We start from the raw sequence: 20,028 nt of genomic DNA, 5'->3' as shown, positions 1-20,028 counted from the left end.
CTCTGAGCTTGCTCAGGCAGGGGCTTTGTCCTCCGAGTCTCGTCACGAGAAGCGTTCAAGTGTTCTGATTCAGGCTTTACTCAGCATTGTGGTCACACAGCCCCACACGCCTCTCGTGGGTCCTCTGTCTACCTTGGAGGCAGTGTGGTTGAAGGAACAGCCTCTGAGCTGGAAACCGGTTCTCATTCTGGGTTTGTCACTGGCTAGCCGTGCTACCTTGGGAGAGTCATTTACCCTCACTGGACCTCAGCTTCCTCACCTGTAAACTGAAGGGATGGGATTAGATCAGCTCAAGGTTCTAAAATGCTTGACTTCCACTGTGATGCTCCCAGTCTCCGTCATCAGTATGAAGACCACAATGGACGCTGACCTGGATCATTTAAAGATTCAACTAGCCTTTCGCCCAGGCTACATTATGCCTTTCAAATAGTTCCCACTTGGAAGATAATTATTCTAACCTGTAACATATTTGTCATGCTTTCAAGTCTTGTCTTTGTGTCATTGCATCACGCTGTTCACCCAGAGATGGCATCCCTTTATTATCACTTTCTTTCCTCTCTTGGGACCAGTTGCCTTCCTGACTAGTTGCAAATTATGTTCTATTATTGTCCTGGTCAAAATTTTTTTAATTAAAAAAATTTTTAACTGAAAAATAGTCAACAGACTACTTTGTGTAAACTATGATATTTCCTGAGGACCATCACAGGCTCTTTGTTTTAACACAGGGACTCAATTCATTCAGCAGGTGGGGAATAAAGAGTCAACAGCCCAGGAGCCAAACCAAGATTGAACAACAAGCACCCGTGCGTATGAATCAGAACTTCCAAAACATGGCTGTGGTTAACTTTTGGGCTGGAGGTATCCAAGTTGCTGACTGGATTTGAATTAGAAATAATTTTATACCCTTTCCCCCTTCTTTCCACATATATTTCCTCTCCTGACTATTTTGGTAACTTTTTGATATTCCCAGGTTCCTCCATCCTCATCATCGAGAAACTGCTGATACCTTGTAGGGAGCCTTTTCTTTCCTGCCTTTTATTTCTTATCTTTTGTTTTAGATGCATATTCCATAGTCTCTCTCAGACCACCCCCCTGTACCATATATAAGAATATGTTACACTTATTGTGAAAGGGAAAGATTGCACTAACAAGTTCAGTGGATAATGCTTATACCAATGCATCTTTGACCAAAAGATAGTAAAATTCTACATTAAAAAAAATTTAATACATAATTTTTAAAAAGGAGGAGGAGGAAAGACTGTTGTCCATTGCTGCATCTTAAAATAACTTCTCAAGGTTACTCACCATTACTGGTTTGGGGGGGCTGTCATCTGTGGAAGTCAAGAATTAGAAATCTGATACCTAAGGAGAAATAGAAAGGAGTAAATATGTAGTATTCAGATAAATCAATTCCAAAACTGACTAAAAAAAGTCATCAACACAGAACTACAGAACACAGCAGGAACTGTATTTTTGAGGCTCCCCCATTGAGGGGGGGGGCTTTGGGGTTCACTTCGGAGGCTTCGTGGTTTTCGGTTAACGGGCAGAGCGGTTGATTCCCTATAAGTGAGGTATTCATCTGTCATCCGGTGAATGGCAACTTCCATATGTACAGCACAGCATTTACATTTATATCAAATGATTTTCCCTGCGAATTCTGATTTCCTTCCTTGGAGGGAGTGAAGTAATCGCTGTTAGACTGTTCTCAAACTCGGAAGACCCAGACTCAGCAGTTCAGCATGTAGGGAGCCGCCTTCTCAGCCATCCTGTGACACGTCCTGCCTGTCATTCCTAGGGCTTCTATGTAGGTTGTGAGCAAAGACCAGTTTACTTCATCCGGAAGGAAAACAAATCGATCACTTGTGCATGATGCCATCTAGTGGTGGATAACGCAATCTACCCTGCGTCTAATCGGAAAACTTGGGAAAAGTTGTTTGACCAAGGGAATGGATACCTATAGCGTCTGCAGGACCTTTATGACAAACAGACGTGGGGAAATTTTCACTTCTAGTTTTCTTATTCTCACATTGTTTTTCACTTAAATTAGCCATACCAAAAATTACATGTCCTTATGAGCCTAGTACATTTGTTACTAACTCATTCATACACAACACGTCTCAAGTTGGGTTTTGGTTATAGGAATAATAGAAGTACGTAAAAATCTGTACGAAACAGTTTTTGAAGAGTTGTCATTTTTAACATTTATATTTTTCATTGGGCTTTATATGTTTTAAGTCTTTTAGTTCTCTAGTATTTATTTTTGAGGGTGTAAGAAGCACCCACTTAGAAATAAGTTTTATATATGCAAATGAAAATAGTGCGTCTAATGAAGTGGAAACTGTGCTTGATAACCAAGGAGAAGAAATTAGCCTCCTGAATTTGGGGATCTAAAGGCAGAGGTTTCCTCCTGTTTTCACTTTCCTCTCACCAAACTCACTGAAATTTCCTTTAAGTGATCTGGAAGGAACAGAAGTTAGATTCAGAGTTGATAACTGGGCACAAAGTGATGCCAAACATGTAACACCGAGGTGCTCACAGCCAGTAGCCTTTTCATAAACAGCATGAACGCCAGTGTGGATACTCACCTCAGCTACCCAGAAAAATCCCCATATTATCACAGGAGCAATGTAAGCTCTTCCAAGGCAGGGCAATATTTGGGGTGAGATGTCCATTGTTAAGTTGCATAACCATTAGCCATTTTTACATATACTATTATTTTGTAGATTTTAATCTCCCAACTTTCAAATAGTAGAACCATTGTTTAGGAAGAACTCATGGAGACTGAGTTCAGGACACTCGAGAAACTACACAGTAATAATTTTTTAGAGGTATTTCTCCTATAAGAAGGATATCTTAAACATTCCAATAGTATACTCGTTTTTTTTGTTGTTGTTGTTTTTAACTTCTTCTGGAGAAGAGCAGACAAGGCTCTTGCTTATGTGTCCGTAAGTGTGTCTCTGTCGGGGACACAGCAGCTGTGTTCCTGGTCCGCTTACTCCGCTGTCTCTATCATTAATGTTTGAGGAAGGAAGCAGTAGGTGATCACTGGCTCCTCTGAATTCACAGCCTTTGCCACTACAAGGTCTGCCCCCATGAGGTCAAGCAAATAAAAATACTGACCTGCAAGAGTGTAAAGTAGGTAGAAAAAGTTTAGCTGTCGAATTCTCAGTCTGCAGGTCGAATGGGAGCGTTGGCTCTCGCTGAGCAGTTGCTCTGGTCAAGGTGTCAGTCTCGCACAGAGGCCTCAGTCCTCAGTCCAGGTCCACGGCCGATGAAAGCAAGGATGACTGTGGAAACAGCCAGAGTGAAATTGGGTTTTATCCATCTTCTCTGAGAACAGGTGAGCTCTTGTGAGTCAGAATGCCATTGCTCAAAGCCAGTTATCTGTAAAGATGATAATGGTCAATGAGCATTAGATTTTATGGATCCAATAAGGAAAATATTTTTATTATTATCTCAAGGTGATCAAACATTGTTTTACCTTTTGAGTGTCTCATAGCACCAACTATTACACTTTGCTTTTTCCTTTTCTATTGTTTTTTTTTAACCTTACTGAGCTACTCTTGACTGAAATCCTTAGAACTTGGCCTCTGTGCACTGAAGTGCTGTTTCATTACCCTAAGAAATCTATCTGTATAATCTCTGGCTGTAATGATGACTTTGAAATAGTTCCTTTGCCTCTCAAATGATTTCCCCCCGCCATGGTATAGGCATGAGGGGAATACATACATTGTAAGCATTGTTCATTTAAGGCTGTATTCATACAGCTCAAGTAAGCCAAATGGAGTCATAAATATCTCCAGAATTCATGCCTGAAACCTCCTATTTTTGAAAAGTAGGGAGATGGCCTTGTATGTCACTGGGTGGGTTTCTGATACAGGCTAACAATTAACTTCCTGATCCTGTAGTCTTATAAACCTTGTGATTGCTCCCATTTTGGGAAATCCTGCTCTAAAAATCTGTCTTCAGCAGAGTTCATGGCGCCAAGCTTTTTCAGTGGCCCTGTCACCTCCCTGTACTGATCTACAGGTAGGATATTTATGGGCTCATGAAACAAAACATAACGTACACTCGCAGCCCTATTTTAGCATGGTCGAGGGCAGTGTTGCCAGGACAGACAGGAAGTCCACAAATGCACTAGCACACAAAACCAAGCAGGTATAAGAGGCTACTACTTCCCAGCCCGCTGTATACTTAGACTTTTGCGTATTGCAGAGAACTGTCCAGAGATCTTCCGGTATCCCTGCAGAGTGGCAGGAGAGTCTTGGCCTACCAGCTATGGAGTAGGAAACAAGGAAGGTGCCCTGAGATAAGGTCAGCTGCCCACCAGGCAAAGCATTTGCTACCATATGCCAGCCTCTAAACATGCCATTTCAGATCGTGCCTCAGCAAAATTCTAAGTTGCTGAGGCCGTAGCACTTCAGGGTCTTTAATTTAACAAACATGCTCAAATCCTTCGTGCCAACCTTAAATTCCAGAAGTCTACTGGACTTGGCACTATCACAGCTGCTGCTGAACCTGATGGCATCTACCCAGGGTGGAAAACCCCTCAGTACTGAGCTCAGAATGTGAACGTAGGCAATTTTTGCTGATCGGCAGCCTAAGAATTGATGAGCCCTTGACCTCTGCATATCAGCACTTCCGTGAGGCAGCATCCAAGAATCATGACCTGAACTATGTCCTGGATGCTAAACCCGTTCAGAGCAGCATAAAAGAGCAAGAAATCCACAGCCAGTGGAAAATGCTGGACAGCAATCGGAACAAGCTGAATGTGCGATCTGCATTCTCCCCTTTGCTCTTTCCCAGGCCTCCCGTTGGTAGTGAGACCCTCACCCTCCCGATGGGATGCGTTTAGCCCAGTTGCATGGACTAGCATCCCTGTGTGTGTGTGTGTTGTGTGTCAACGTGTTGTATGTGTTCACTGAGTTTAATGTTGACCTGTCGCAAGTTGGTGACCTTCCTCTTGGCTCTTTCTAAAGAAGACAACCAATGTTTGTCAAAGAAAACTCCCCAGCAGTCTGCGGTGCAGTGCCGTGTCATCCACCTGCTACTCCCTGGGGAACAGTTCAACTGCAGAAATGTCACATTAAGGTTTTGTGCTTTGTTGTCTTTCTTTTTTTAAACACGACACAACGTTGGCTTTTCGGATACGGAACTCTTCTTTTGCTGTTGTGGAGTTCCCTCTTGCCGTACCTTCTATGCAATTCCTTTTCTAGAAAACCCCTGCGGAGGCTTGCTCTCTGGGGTCCTGTCCGTGTTCCCCGTGTGCTGGAAGTGAGGGACGCCGGCTCCGGCTGTGTCTCTCCTCTCTCCCTGGCTGCCTCTCCCCATTTTCCTGCAGTCCCTCGGTTTGTAATTTTGCCTGCATTTATCCTGTCAGCCAACATGTACAAAATGTAAAAGAATTTTTAAACAGGTGATAAATTATATTTATAAGCAACAGAGAGCGCCACCCCCCTTGTTTCTTCACAGCAAAGCCCTCTGTGTGAAGAGTCACGTGGTGGCCCCGTAACAGGACAGAAAAGCTGTTGGATTCTTCACAGACAGTAATCCCAACGTCCCTCGGGCCAGGATGAGGTTCTAGAACGGTGCTTCTCAAGCGTCTCCACACACTTGAGTCACGGGAGGAGCTTTACCAAACACAACTGCCTGGATCTCACCCTCAGAGAACCTGGGTGTTGGGAGTGTTTTAAGCCCCCAGGTTAGCAGTTATGGGGGGACCGGGTCTGGGGACTGCTGTCAGAGCTGCTGGGGAGTTGGGAAGAAAGCAAGTGGGAGGCCAGACCCTCAGAGACTCGATTTTAAATGAAGTCTGCACAGAGAGAATGGACTTGTGGTTGCCAAGGGGGAGAGGGGGAGGCGGAGGGATGGACTGGGAGTTTGGGATTAGCAGATGCAGACTGGTATACTATACAGGATGGATACACAGCAAGGTCCTATTGTACAGCACAGGAAACTGCATTCAACATCCGGTGATAGGGGAGGACCTTAAGAATGGCAGAGGAAGAAGATGTGGAGATCACCTTCCTCCCAACAAATACATCAGAAATACATCTACACGTGGAACAACTCCTACAGAACACCTACTGAATGCTGGCAGAAGACCTCAGACCTCCCAAAAGGCAAGAAACTCCCCACGTACCTGGGTACGGCAAAAGAAAAAAGAAAAAACAGACAAAAGGATAGGGATGGGACCTGCACCAGTGGGAGGGAGCTGTGAAGGAGGAAAGGTTTCCACACACTAGGAAGCCCCTTCACGGGCGGAGACAGCGGGTGGCGGAGGGTAAGCTTCGGAGCCGAGCCGAGGAGGAGAGTGCAGCCACAGGGGTGCGGAGGGCAAAGCGGAGAGATTCCCGCCCAGAGGATCGGCGCCGACCAGCACTCACCAGCCCGAGAGGCTTGTCTAATCACCTGCCGGGGCGGGCAGGGCTGGGAGCTGAGGCTCCGGCTTTTTCGAAGGTCAGATCCCAGGGAGAGGCTGCGTGAACACAGCCCGAAGGGGCTAGTGCACCACAGCTAGCCGGGAGGGAGTCTGGGAAAAAGTCTTGAGCTGCCGAAGAGGCAAGAGACCATTGTTTCGGGGTGCGCGAGGAGAGGGGATTCAGAGCAGCACCTAAGTGAGCTCCAGGAGCCGCGGCTATCAGCGCAGACACCACAGACAGGCAGGAAACGCTAAGGCTGCTGCTGCGGCCACCAAGAAGCCTGTGTGCAAACACAGGTCACTGTCCACACGCCCCTTCCGGGGAGCCTGTGCAGCTCGCCACTGCCAGGGTCCCGGGATCCAGGGTCAACTCTTCTGGGAGAACGCACGGCACGCCTCAGGCTGGTGCAACGTCACACCGGCCTCTGCCGCTGCAGGCTCGCCCAGCATCCGTACCCCTCCTTCCCCCCCCCCCCCCCCCGAGTGAGCCAGAGCCCCCCAAATCAGCTGTTACTTTAACCCTGTCCTGTCTGGGTGGGAAAAGATGCCCTCAGGTGACCTACATGCAGAGGCAGGGCCAAATCCAAAGCTGAACCCCAGGAACTGTGCAGACAAAGAAGAGAAAGGGAAATCTCTCCCAGCAGCCTCAGCAGCAGCGGATTAAATCTCCACAATCAACTTGATGTAGCCTGCATCCGTGGAATACATGAATAGACAACGAATCATCCCAAATTGAGGAGGTGGACTGTGGGAGCACCTGTAGACTTGGGGTTTGCTGTCTGCACCTAATTTGTCTCTGGCTTTGTGTTTATCTTAGTTTAGTATTTAGAGTTTATTATCATTGGTAGATTTATTGATTTGGTTGCTCTTTTTTTAAAATATATATATATATTTTTTTCCTTTTTCTCTTTCTGTGAGTGTGTATCTGTATGCTTCTTTGAGTGATTTTGTCTGTATAGGTTTGCTTTTACTATTTGTCCTAGGGTTCCGTCTATCTGTTTTTTATTAGTATAGTTTTTAGTACTTTTATCATTGGTGGATTTGTTTATTGGTTTGGTTGCTGTCTTTTTTTTTTAATTACTTTTTTTTTTTTAATAATTTAGTTTTTATTTGAACAACTTTATTTTATTTCTTTCTCCCTTTTCTTGTGAGCCATGTGGCTGACAGGGTCTTGGTGTACTGGCCAGGTGTCAGGCACGAGCCTGTGAGGTGGGAGAGCTGAGTTCAGGATGTTGGCCCACTGGAGACCTCCCGAACCCTCATAATATCAATGGACAAGAGATCTCCTTCTCAACACTAAGACCCAGCTCCACTCAACAACCAGCACGCTACAGTGCTAGACACCCCATGCCAAACAACTAGCAAGACAGGAACACAACCCCACCCATGATGCAGAGAAAGCTATCAACAAAATTCAACACCCATTTATGATAAAAACCCTCCAGAAAGTAGGCAGAGAGGGAACTTACCTCAACCTCATGAAGGCCATATATGACAAACAAACAGCCAACATCATTCTCAATGGTGAAAAACTGAAACCATTTCCACTAAGATCAGGAACAAGACAAGGTTGCCCACTCTCATCACTATTATTCAACATAGTTTTGGAAGTTTTAGCCACAGCAATCAGAGAAGGCAAACAAATAAAAGGAATCCAAACTGGAAAAGAAGAAGTAGAACTGTCACTGTTTGCAGATGACATGATACTATACATAGAGAATCCTAAAGATGCTACCAGAAAACTAGTAGAACTAATCAGTGAATTTGGTATAGTAGCAGGATACAAAATTAATGCACAGAAATCTCTAGCATTCCTATACACTAATGATGAAAAACCTGAAAGAGATTAAGGAATCACTCCCATTTACCATTGCAACAAAAAGAATAAAATACCTAGGAATAAACCTACCTAAGGAGACAAAAGACCTGTAAGCAGAAAACTACAGGATACCCATGAAAGAAAGTAAAGATGATACAAACAGATGGAGAGATATACCATGTTCTTGGATTAGAAGAATCAACATTGTGAGAATGACTATACTACCCAAAGCAATCTACAGATTCAATGCAATCCCTACCAAACTACCACTGGCATTTTTCACAGAAGTAGAACAAAAAATTTCACAATTTGTATGGAAACACGAAAGACCCTGAATAGCCAAAGCAGTCTTGAGGGAAAAAAACGGAGCTGGAGGAATCAGGCTCCCTGACTTCAGACTATACTACAAAGCTACAGTAATCATGACAGTATGGTACTGGCACAAAAACAGAAATATAGATCAACGGAACAGGATAGAAAGCCCAGAGATAAACCCACGCACATATGGTCATCTTATCTTTGACAAAGGATGCAAGAATATACAATGGAGAAAAGACAGCCTCTTCAATAAGTGGTGCTGGGAAAAGTGGACAGCTACATGTAAAAGAATGAAATTAGAACACTGCCTAACACCATACACAATAATAAACTCAAAATGGGTTAAAGACCTAAATGTAAGGCCAGACACTATAAAACTCTTAGAGGAAAACATAGGTAGAACACTCTATGACATAAATCACAGCAAGATCCTTTATGACCCACCTCCTAGAAAAATGGAAATTAAAACAAAAATAAACAAATGGGACCTAATGAAACGTAAAAACTTTTGCACAGCAAAGGAAACCATAAACAAGATGAAAAGACAACTCTCAGAATGGGAGAAAATATTTGCAGATGAAGCAACTGACAAAGGATTAATTTCCAAAATATACAAGCAGCTCATGCAGCTGAATATCAAAAAAACAAACAACCCAATCCAAGTACGGGCAGAAAACCTAAATAGACATTTCTCCAAAGCAGATATACAGATTGCCAACAAACACAGGAAAGGATGCTCAAATCAGTAATCATTAGAGAAATGCAAATCAAAACTACAATGAGGTATCACCTCACACCAGTCAGAATGGCCATCAGCAAAAAGTCTACAAACCATAAATCCTGTAGAAGGTGTGGAGAAAAGGGAACCCTCTTGCACTGTTGGTGGGAATGTAAATTGATACAGCCACTGTGGAGAACAGTATGGAGGTTCCTTTAAAAACTAAAAATAGAACTACCATATGACCCAGAAATCCCACTACTGGACATATACCCTGAGAAAACCATAATTCAAAAAGAGTTATGTACCACAGTGTTCATTGCAGCTCTATTTACAATAGCCAGGACATGGAAGCAACCTAAGTGTCCATCAACAGATGAATGGATAAAGAAGATGTGGCACATATATACAATGGAATATTACTCAGCCATAAAAAGAAACGAAACTGAGTTATTTGTAGTGGGGTGGATGGACCTAGAGTCTGTCATACAGAGTGACGTAAATCAGAAAGAGAAAAACAAATACCACATGCTAACACATATGTATGGAATCAAAAAAAAAAAAGAAATGTTCTGATGAACCTAGGGGCAGGACAGGAATAAATATGCAGACGTAGAGAATGAACTTGAGGACACAGGGAGGGGGAAGGGTAAGCTGGGACGAAGTAAGAGTGGCATGGACATATATACACTACCAAACGTAAAATAGATAGCTAGTGGGAAGCAGCCGCATAGCGCAGGGAGATCAGCTCGGTGCTTTGTGACCGCCTGGAGGGGTGGGATAGGGAGGGTGTGGGGGCAGACGCAAGAGGGAGGGGATATGGGGATATATGTGTACATATAGCTGATTCACTTTGTTATAAAGCAGGAACTAACAGAGCAATGTAAAGCAATTATACTCCAATAAAGATGTTAAAAAATGTATACCCTGTGATAAACCATAATGGAAAAGAATATGAAAAAATATATGTATAACTGAGTCACTTTGCTGTACAGTAGAAATTAACACACCATTGTAAATCAACTGTACTTCAATAAAATTTAAAAAGATAAGTAAATCAAGTCTGCCAACAGCTGCACTAGTAGGTAGGAAATGAAAGGGGAGGATGCCCAGAGCTACAGCGAATGCCTGGCAGAGCTGCTCAACCTGCCGGAGCACAGCCAGCCACTGCCTCAGGGTGATGAGCACAGGACAGACTCGGATGTGCGAGGAGAGCTCTGAGGCAGCCCTTTCCTAATGAAGGAGCTGAGCCAGAAGCGCCTTTGATGGGAGGCTCCCGTCCCATCCCATCCCATCCCTCAGGCTTGAGCCAAAGAGCTTGGGAGCAGCCCTGAGGCACAGCCCCCCTGACTTGAGACTGATCCAAGACTGGGGTCGCAAAACCAGCTGTGGGTCAGGGCTGAGCAAGTGGTGGCGATGTGTACACTGGAACCAGTTTAAAACAGAAGGGAGAAGTGGGTCCAATGGCTGAGAATTTAACTCCATTAAAAGAATGGAAACTCAGTAGAGAACAAAATGGTACTGCGCACAGAAAGCACATGGCAGCAGAGACTCAGCCCACCCCCATCCCGCGAACCGTGCTTTGGAGCTTTGGTGGCCGGCATTCCTGTTGGGAAGACCGCACTCAAGAAAGCACGCGCACATTTTCCGAGTCACGTCGCGGGTGGGAGGCTGCCCGAGCTCCTCTCGGGGGTAGAGTCACTGGAGGGTTCAGGAGGGTGGCCAGCACAAAGAACCCCCATCAGCCCCAGAGCTCCCTGTAGCCGGTTACAACCACCACCGGGGGCGGGGGGGGGGGGGGAATTACTCTGCAGGAAGAGAAGTCCTTCTGAGAGCAGGGTCACCTGTACTTTGCTGCTGTGACAAGAAGGAACAACCAAGCTTGCAACTTAAAAGCGAGCAGAGCAAGAGAAGATGCTGTTCGCCTCCGCTGGGATTTACTATCTCTCTGCCTTTGAGTCCCGGGAAAGCCCACAGCATAGAGAAGTGGGGTGCAGAGAGGGTGGGAGAGGTGTCACCCCACTCCCACCACTGCAAACTCTGGCTTGTTTTAAACGTTGCCATCTTTACATCCTGTAAAACTAATGTCAGCGAGGAAAAGCAGTATTTATGAGCACCTGCTGTGTAGCTGGTGCGGGGCCATCACATTCTTCACACGTTCACCTCACTTGTTCCTCCTAAGAGCTCTGTGAGGTGGGAATTTTGTCCCAATTTACTCGGGAGAAGATTGGGGCTCAGACTATGTTCTTCCACAGAACTGAGATGGTGAAAACCATGGGATGGGAGTTAAATCGATCTGAATCCCAATGCTGGGATGAATTCTCTTGGCATAAGTGCGGCTGGCTAGACACAGCCAATCACACAAAAACTTCAGAGTCCCTGGTAACTGAGATGCAAGCCCGCCTGTAGTCTCTGCGCCCAAACAACTCTGGATTTCCTCTCTCCTAATCGTCTCCAGTGGATGCCCTCAAAACCAAACTTTGCTCTCTGCCCACCAGGATTCCCAGTCCATGGACAAACAACCTAGCAAGTTCCCTCTCCCTCTGCAGAGGGTTTTCTCCTCTCCAGGGGCCACTGACTCAGAAACAACAGCAACAACTGGCTTGTTCCGCACCCCACGTACCTCACAGCTGGGAAGAAGGATGGAGTCTTTCTCCTTCCAGGAGCACGGCTGTGCTCCTTCCAGGCTGCTGCCCCTGCATGGAACCCCACTCCTTTGTACGTCAGGCCATCAGGCCCCACCAGCCTCTGTCTCCACTTTCTGCCCCTCACTGACTGCCCCCCATTCCCGTGCAGCCCCGGAGAACCCTGCCTCACAATCTTCATGTCATTAGACTGCCACCATCCTGGGACGCTTCAAAATCCCCAGAGACAGATCCAATGGCCCGGCTTTTGCGTTCCTCTTTCATCACCGATAATCTTATCCACTAATAAATCTGCCCACCCCTGTGATCACACCTTCAGCCTGTCCTTGACCTTGCTACTCCCTCTTTGAAATCTTGATTCTGAACACAGACCCTTTCTCAGTAACCGCTATCGCACCATCTCGAACCCAGCATGGTTCCCTGTCCTCTGACCTTGTTTCTTTGGGCCTATCAGCCGCCTCTTCTTTAATCCCCCTCCTTCCTCTGGACCACATCAGCCATCACCTTGATGATGATAATTCTGATTTTCCATGACTCATTGCTGCATATGCCTGGTAACCCTGAATGAATCCAGTGGCCGCAGTCTCCATGCCTGCATTGGGTTGCTGATAGAAAAATAAAATCATAAAATTACAGAGAAGAGTAGCAGAAGGAATTTGTAATAATAGCTAAGAGTTAGTAACCGAGTGTTAGTTGAATGCTTACCTCATGCTTGGTGCATGGATTATTTCATTTCATCTTCAGAACCACTCCATGCAGTAGAGATTAATATTATTCCCACCTTCAAGGGGAAGAAACTGAGTCTTCGAGAGGGAACAACATGCCTACCGTCACAGAGTGGCGAGAATGAGGGAGCCCAGGTTCACGTGTGGGCTGTACGGTGGTCCAGGGGCCACACCTTGGCCACTAAGCCACAGTTAGCGTCATCCATCTTAACGGGGCCCTCGGCGTTGCCTGCAGCCATCCGGCTGTGATATCCTACGATGCAATTTTAGACCTTGTCACCAACTTTTCTACCTTTCCTCCCACTCTCAACAGATGACCGTGCCTCCTAATTATAGAGAAAACAGGAGACGTCAGACCGTTCGTCTTGCTCTCCTGCCACCAGATGTACACTTACCTGCAACGCTCTCCATGGCTGCCTTTCCCGCCTGCTACAATGTGAAATTTTTAAAGAGGAAAAAAGGCACAACTATAAGATAACAGACATGTTCTTTCCAAGGGGAGAATAAAACCATTTTATTCCGGGGGAATGTTAAAACAAAGCCATATACAATTTGTAACAAATACAATACAATTGTTTGTTCCCTAGTCCTGAATAATTACAGTATATACAAATTCAATAAGGCACTGGTTCCCCAAAAGAACACAAATGAGTCTTCTTTTGAAACAGACAGACAACAAAATCCCGTATATATTCTAACTTTTCTCCAAAAAATATGGCATTGTTTTTTTGTTTTGTTTTACAAAAGGAATGATGACTGCTAAACTGAGTCACTTCTGACGCCTTCTTTCATTTCCACGGCTATGTGACTAAGTTTTCTAAGGAGATATAACTACAGAATTATTCAAGTTTTAAAAAACTGTACTTCTTTCAGTGCCTTTCACCTACAAAGAAGAACCAGAACAGACCAACAACATAAAACACTGAACTTCTAACGAACAGGCGTGACTGCAGAAACGTGAAAGTCGGTCATGACTCAGGACTTGCTCTACCTGACTACACAGCAATTGAAATGTGTCAGAGAATTCCCTGTAAATAAAACCTTAGCGTGTTTTCTGAGAAGCTTCATTCTGAGAATAAAAAGAATGGTCGCTAGTGACTCCTGAGCTGTGCTTTCCAGGGGGTCAAAGGCCGGTCTCCTCACACACAATGTTCATAGCACTGCCGCCTGTGATTTAACAATCTACACCTTTTATAAATAAATATTACGTTTCATTTAGTACTTTATCCTAATAATATTTTACGCTCTAATCCACATAATGGAGTTGTGTCAGACTCCAAACTGAACATAATATTTATATATACATATATATTTATATAATATATACAAACATACATAAACTATAAAACCAAACATCTTAGCATACAAAACTTATATTAGCCAACAAGTAGTATTTTAGGATTCCTTTGCAGGGAAAAGATTAGAAGAAAATTTTAGGCTTTGAAATAGTCCTAAAAGTAAGCATCAACTACATTATTTCCAGGTTCCCACTCTTCTGTTAAAAGACAAAACGAAAAAATAAAATTCGCTTCTGAGCTACCAGAAATTTAAAAATCAAAATGAATTATTTGCAAGTGAGTAGGTAGTCTCTTTAAGAACAATTTAATATTCCCTAAGCAAGGTGGATTTTGGTAAGATACAAGGAAAACTCTATTCATAAGTAAATTCTTGTTTCATTGAAAGACCATAGTAACTAAATGGGTCTTTTTAAGTATCTCTGGAATAACTTTTAAATGTTCATAGTGAGTAAATCAGGTTGGGGATTAGAAAGTAAGCTAGTCATTCTTCCAAAGCAACCAAACACATAACAGAGAAGAAATCTGGCTACTATTTTAATCTCTTCCCATTCTTCACAGGAACCAACACCTCCCTAGAAATCTAGTTTACTTTGAAATTATCACCTGTCCACAATATATTCTGATTTGAAGTTATCCATGTGTAAGAACTTACCTAAAAGAAAACACATTTTTACCTAAGAGATAAGCCCAGCATCGCTTAAATTTAGGGAAAATCAAGAAACAGAAACATGTCCCCACTTAACGGACATAAATGTGTACTTGTTTGTTTCGTAGACAATCTGATTGGAGGCGCTTAAGTTTCTCTCCTAGGCTCAGATGACTATCATGCTTAGCTCTAGCCACATACTCCTTCTAAGCTATCACAAAGAATACGATTTGATGCAAGAGAAAGGAACCTTTACACTGCTATTGAGGTTATCTTAATATCAATAAAAGCAGCATTCTGATTATATTTGGAACCAACTGTTTTTAATCTTTGAAAAATGCAGAAACCTTTTTCGTCTTCAAGGATTAAGGAAATATTCTTTCTTTGTTACAAAGGAGATGTGGTTATGAAGCACTGGGGAGTGAGTGCTGAATACAGAAACTGTTTCTCCTTATGCTTCTCCCAAACCGTAAGCACAGCTCACAGCTGGTCTCTGCTCTAGGATGCTTTTCTGGAGGAACAACTCACCAGTGCAAGCCCACTTCAGAAGTGAGGAAAATGTTTTCTCGTTTTTAATGCAGCTGTCACATTTTCAAAACCCTCCACCCTTCAGCCACCAAGTGGTGAAATGAAAATGTGTTATAAAACACTGCCCCCTGGAGTATTCTGGAAGGAACATCTTTTTTTTTTTTTAAAGGGCTGGGCAAGGGGGTACTTTCCAGTTCTTCACTAAACACTACAGAATTTCTAAGAAGCAAAAGAAAACCACAGTCAGGAAGTACATGAATCAAGTTGAGAGGGATGTGTACAATTTTAACCTTTATTAGGTTCCTGTTGCTAAGGAATACTGGCCCTGTCAATGATCTGACTCAAGTTGCTCAAAAGTTAAAACCCCGCGTGAGTGAATAGGTGAAAAGACGTTTTGCACAAGTGCCACAGAGAAGAAAAAATAATAAATTAAAAAGTGAATTGAACGTTATGAGAATAAAATTAACTGAGTCAGCATTCCTAAGATGTGAAGCTATCACATAAGATATTAAGATATACATATTCGATCCGTATCTATTCTAGAATAATAAATCAGCAGCCGTAACAGTCTGTGGCCTCCACCAGCATTCCTCTGCTGTCCCATTTGGAGGTTATATTTATCTATTTAAAAATTAAAATTAGTTAAATTAACCTAACATATGTTTCCTCTCCTTCCCTTAACTCAGACACATAAAAGGCAGATAATAACAAAAAGAAACCGTATTTGTCTGTACATAATAGGTTGTGCATACATTTCCCCTTGCGCTTCTGTGAAGGGCTCTTCCACGCACAGAAGACACAAGCCACGTGCACCTGTACCCTCATCCCCTCCCGTGCTGACACTATCTTCTCACAGCACAAGAGCAAAGTATCTCTATTCTAAAGCGCCTTGTCGTCAACACAACTGATGGCAATTTTATACTTAATATTGATCCCTTCATTTGAGAGATCAAACGCGTGTATGGGTCAATTCTCTGCCCATAAAAAAAAAAAAACAGCTTTGTTTGTGGTTAATGAAAAGGAAGGGACTTTACCGTGAAAGAAAAAGCCTACCGGAATCAGAAACACAAAGCGGTTCTGAGGAACAGTGTCAACATTTACTTCTAACAGAGTCACATAAAACCTTCATTTGTTCCATATCCTATAAAGCTGCAAAAGGTCACCTGTAGGAATCCCCAAACGTGGTCCCAGACAGGTGGTGCTTGTACCCGGGTGCATTCACATTGCTGCGGCCGCCCCGGTGCAGGCCTGGCCCGAGTGGTCTGAAGAGGCGCAGGGCGCAGGGGCTCTGAAGGTGAGTTCCATGCTGTTCTCCAACTTCACCGACTGTTGGTTGGCAGAGTGCAACAGAATTTTACCAATGGAAACACGTATTTGAATTTACCTTCCAGGAGAGTTTCTGGGAAGAACTTTGCTGTTATTATTTAAACTATAATAGTATAAACCTTAAAACATCTACATTATTTGTTTTATTTTGGCAAAATTAAAGCATCTTTTGGAAAAAAAAAAAAAAAAAAAGGCAATCCCAAAATACAGGGCTTTCTTAGAAAGCAACATGCATCATATCTTGAACAAGTTACCCAAACAGTTTCTCCCTCCTACAAACAGACACGATGAATCCGTGTTTCTGGGAACTTCTCTTTGTCCAAGCTGCTCCCTGAGAGGTGAGGCTAAACTTACTGGGAAGCAGGACGATGTTCACGGCTTGTACTGTGGATGCTTCTGGAACATCTTTTGCTCTGCCCACAGACAGAAGAGTAGCTACTGGCTTTCTCCAGAGATGCTTATTTTTGCCCTCAATTCAGAGTTTAATGTCCTGGGACTCTGACATTTTGGCAAGTGTTTTCTTAACCCGCAGTGCTGTCAGTCTGGAAGCAGGATTGTGAGCCCAGCATTCTGTCATGAGTTTCCCCATCTGCCTTAGACACTGTGGGAAGGAAAAGGAAAAGGAGTTAGAGAAATGTATTATCTGTAAGGCTGGCACTTGGGATTGGCACTTAGTTTTGGGTTTCTGAAGTTTGAATATATATTTTTAAAGATACTCTTAAAACCATGTAGGCGTAAAATTCCATAAAATTTCTTCTCTCATCATGCAAAGCTTAAATGATGAAAACAGATTTTCATGGCTTCCTTGTGATAGGAGCAAGCAGGTGGTTTTGCTGATCGTACAAGAGCGCCTCTGAAGTCAGATTAAACACATACAAAAATACCCAGGGAGTCTGTATTCCACTGCACACTCCCAGATTGTTTCTAACACCCGGTGAGCTCAAATCTTTTATCTAATTCCATACTATTCAAACAAACATGGTTATTCCCAAATCACAGCTGTCTGCTATAATAATAGCATCACACTGTACCATTTAACAAGATTAATGACCTGTGCACAGCCTCACTACAACTTTCTCCTGTGTTCTCCTGTGGTACATCAATTATTGGCCTTCCTGTTGAAAAGCACAATTTCACTTCATTAGAAATCCTCCGTGAAGGGATTTTGAGTAATACCAATGCCCATAACCACCTTCAAAATAATATAAATTCCAGCATTTCATAAAGCTTTCTGCACAGCTCACTGGAAAACATATGTATTATTTAGCATTTCAGTAACTGGCCACAAAACCAATGAACCAAAGGTTACTTTGAAATGCATTTAACAGTGAAGAACTCATTTATAAACAGTGTTCTGTCCACTTGTCTGCACTGACTTTGGTACATTTTTTGGGGGATGCTTCAAACTCCTCTCTCAATGTTCCTGGACAGGTTTAGAGGCTCAGAGGGCAGGTGGGGCAAGAAAGGCAAGGCTGGCCGGCTCACTCCTTCCTCTGGGCAGCTCCTTGTTAGATCTGGTTAGGTTTCACCAGGACGGGCTCAGAGCCAGGCCAAATGTGGATTTTTCCCACAGCATTGCGTCATCCTTATTGACGGAGATCCACAGCACAGTCGGGCAACTCGACTAGGTCAACTTGTACCACTTCTGTGTATAGAAAACCGAATTCTTCAGATGCCTTACTTTTCTCTCATCAAAACGGGAGAATGCTGTACGTGAGTTTGTCATGGAGAAAATTCACGATGCTTTACAAACACACGTGCAGTTATTTAACGGCCTTTATGCAAGTGTCAGGACATCACCAACACATGAAATAATGTTACCGATTATGCAGGCTAAATGCTGACCCATTCAATGTATTTTGGAAGTGGCAAAATCAAAGAGGAGGAAGGAACAGATAATTTAACACACTGCGCTCAGCTCCACATAAATTACTGCCATGAGGCGCCCTTACCATCACAGCAAAGAAAAAGAATTCCTGTGATAAATATTTGGAATTTTGGCAAAAGGAGAAAAGTCCGTTTTGACACTGGTCACAACCACATGGTGACCTACAGCCTCACCTCATCACTGCTCCACCGGTTGGGGAAGGAGGGACGCAGCTTCTTGATACACACGATCTCTCTCATGTCCTCATAAGAGGGATCGCTGGGCACTAGATCATGATAGGGAAGCTGATATTCTTCCACTATACCTGAAAATATGGTTTCATTAACGTTATTATTTTCTGTGAAGAGGAAATAAAAGTCTCACAAATAAACTATTCTCTAAGGAAAGTTCTATCGGTACCAAAGACAAGTTCAGGTTGAAAAACAGCAAAAACAAAAGCAAAACCAGCACCAACCTTGAAAACAATGTGCCCGAACGATACGATCTAAGTTTTAAAAGTGAAAAGAAAGCATAATGAAACATATTATATGCCCTCAAGCCTTTTTTCTAACTTCCAAAAGCTCAGTAAACAAGCATCTCAAGTGTACTTCTGATTTTATAAAGGCTCTTGTACCGTGCGCCAACGTTTTAAAATCTATATTAAATCTCGTTGCGAATTTGCCAGACACACCCCAAATGCGTACTGCACAATATGTAACTATTTCTACTACTGCAGCATGCGTTTATGAACCTCATAATAAATTTGCCAGTGTATCCTACTTGAACAAAGTGTCAGATTTACATTTTTTCTGCTTAATCATAAGAATGCATTTTTGCACATTTAAAATTTAGAAAACTATACACACCTGAAAATATTAACCATGATTTTTAGGTGCAATGACTGTCTGATTTTTCTTCTCTAAATTTCCTGCATCTATCTGAACTGTCTACAAGAAATAGATCACTATTAGAAAAAAAAAATATGTAGTGTTGAAAGAACGGTTAAGAAAAACAAAAGAATGTCGTCTTTAAGGAAAGGTACTTATCATGCTAAATTCTATCCCACTTCATTTCCCTAGTATCTAATTTCTACCTTTTTTCCTCTTGTCCTTTAAAATAGCAGGCTGCCTGTGTCTTCTTTCTGACATTATTTGAGTAACTCCTCACAGTAATTATAAGCAGCCTCTGCCCTCAGAGGATGCTGCTCTGGACAATCTTTCCAGAGAACCATTTCTCCCTATCCTAAATCATCTTTTATAGAAATTTCATTGCTTTTTATCTGAACAAGATGATACTGTGGTGCTCCAAAGACAATGGTGCTTCAAGGACAAAGGACAACCCTGCCTGAAAAAGTTTCAGCGTTACACCCCCTACCAGACTCTTAATCGCCCTCCCCACTATGTTGCCATGGTTACGAAATTCCTGAGCCCACCTGGGCAACAGGACCTGTCCCAAATAAGGAAAGGCATATGCCCTGTCCCACTCCCACCCTATAGAAGGAAGGTACATGTGTCTCTACCAGTCAGTAAACGACATTTGCACCTCGGACCATTCCTTTGTTTTCTGGCTATAAAAACTGATCAATAGCACATGTTCAGGCTCGACTCTCCCAGACCACTAGGAAGTCTGCCCGCTGTTCTGGCAGCCACCCTTCCCTCTAATAAATTCTATCTTCTTTACATTCTGCCTTGTGTCTGGAAATTCTTTTCCAACCTGC

At 43.2% G+C, this 20,028-nt stretch overlaps 1 protein-coding gene and 1 long non-coding RNA gene across 6 annotated transcripts in view; both read right to left on the bottom strand.

Moving 5' to 3' along the window:
• Nucleotides 1-99: 99 nt before the first annotated feature.
• Nucleotides 100-12,594, bottom strand: LOC113625970 (uncharacterized). The gene is made up of 3 exons (XR_003434975.1): nt 12,354-12,594; nt 3,121-3,384; nt 100-1,362 (listed from the first exon to the last, which is right to left on the bottom strand). It is a non-coding gene; the product is annotated as an uncharacterized LOC113625970 (long non-coding RNA).
• Nucleotides 12,595-13,132: 538 nt separating this feature from the next.
• The window catches only part of BMPR1B (bone morphogenetic protein receptor type 1B), a 424,563-nt gene continuing 417,667 nt past the window's right edge, over nt 13,133-20,028 (bottom strand). For 3 of the 5 annotated variants that reach the window (XM_027116943.1, XM_027116941.1, XM_027116942.1), the window contains 2 exons: nt 18,506-18,636; nt 13,133-17,045 (listed from right to left, as the gene is read on the bottom strand). In XM_027116943.1, coding sequence (XP_026972744.1) covers nt 16,920-17,045; nt 18,506-18,636 — 257 coding nt within the window. In that variant the 3' untranslated portion in view covers nt 13,133-16,919. The remainder of the gene's footprint in view (nt 17,046-18,505; nt 18,637-20,028) is intronic. The other 2 variants (XR_003434972.1, XM_027116944.1) reach the window with 2 other exon arrangements.

Source organism: Aethalodelphis obliquidens, unplaced genomic scaffold, assembly GCF_003676395.1.
Source record: "Aethalodelphis obliquidens isolate GAN/ISIS:26980383/991018 unplaced genomic scaffold, ASM367639v1 scaffold17, whole genome shotgun sequence".
NCBI lineage: Eukaryota > Metazoa > Chordata > Mammalia > Artiodactyla > Delphinidae > Aethalodelphis > Aethalodelphis obliquidens.
This window is presented reverse-complemented; position numbering and strand designations above follow the sequence as displayed.